The sequence below is a fragment of the Penaeus monodon genome, chromosome 29 (assembly GCF_015228065.2).
Source record: "Penaeus monodon isolate SGIC_2016 chromosome 29, NSTDA_Pmon_1, whole genome shotgun sequence".
NCBI classification, from domain to species: Eukaryota; Metazoa; Arthropoda; class Malacostraca; order Decapoda; family Penaeidae; genus Penaeus; species Penaeus monodon.
In genome coordinates this window covers 31,712,267-31,712,731 of record NC_051414.1, presented here as the reverse complement: position 1 = coordinate 31,712,731, position 465 = coordinate 31,712,267, and the positions used below count along the sequence as shown (strand labels likewise).

At 47.7% G+C, this 465-nt stretch overlaps 2 protein-coding genes across 2 annotated transcripts in view; both read left to right on the top strand.

The window, feature by feature from the left end:
* Positions 1–315, top strand: part of LOC119592169 (holotricin-3-like) — a 575-nt gene extending 260 nt beyond the window's left edge. Inside the window, exon 2 of the mRNA XM_037940992.1 lies at positions 83–315. Coding sequence (XP_037796920.1) covers positions 83–313 — 231 coding nt within the window. The 3' untranslated portion in view covers positions 314–315. The remainder of the gene's footprint in view (positions 1–82) is intronic.
* Positions 1–433, top strand: part of LOC119592167 (holotricin-3-like) — a 3,110-nt gene extending 2,677 nt beyond the window's left edge. The window contains exon 3 of the mRNA XM_037940990.1: positions 332–433. The gene's annotated coding sequence lies outside the window, so the exon portion shown is untranslated. The remainder of the gene's footprint in view (positions 1–331) is intronic.
* Positions 434–465: the final 32 nt, after the last annotated feature.

The following is a 465-nucleotide window of genomic DNA, read 5'->3' as shown; positions in this document are numbered from 1 at the left end:
AAGTCATAAATGTACATGCAGAGAAATGAAGTAAAATTCTTCTAATATCTGATAGAAATATCCAACGATCCTCTCCTTGCAGCTGTCACTGTTTCTGGTCGTGTTGGTGACCCTGTCTGGCCTGATCGCCTGGACCAGCGCCATGCCTCACCCCGACCCAGAGGCTGACCCAGCTGGCTTCGGCAGCTTTCATGGCGGAGGTGGTCATGGCTTCCACAGGGGCCATGGAGTTGGAAGGGTTCATGGCCAAGGCTTTGCCAGGGGTCACAGTCGTGGCTTCGGTGCTCGTCATGGCCAAGGCATTTACGGATAATGAAAAGCGTGATTCTCCACTGCAATCAACCCGCTTGTACATCAGAGGATATGCTATTGATTATCATAGCGGAAGATGGAATCGACCTCTTTCTTCTAAAAATAAACTGGAAAATCAAAATTCGAACGTCTTTCAAACTCAAGATTAGATTA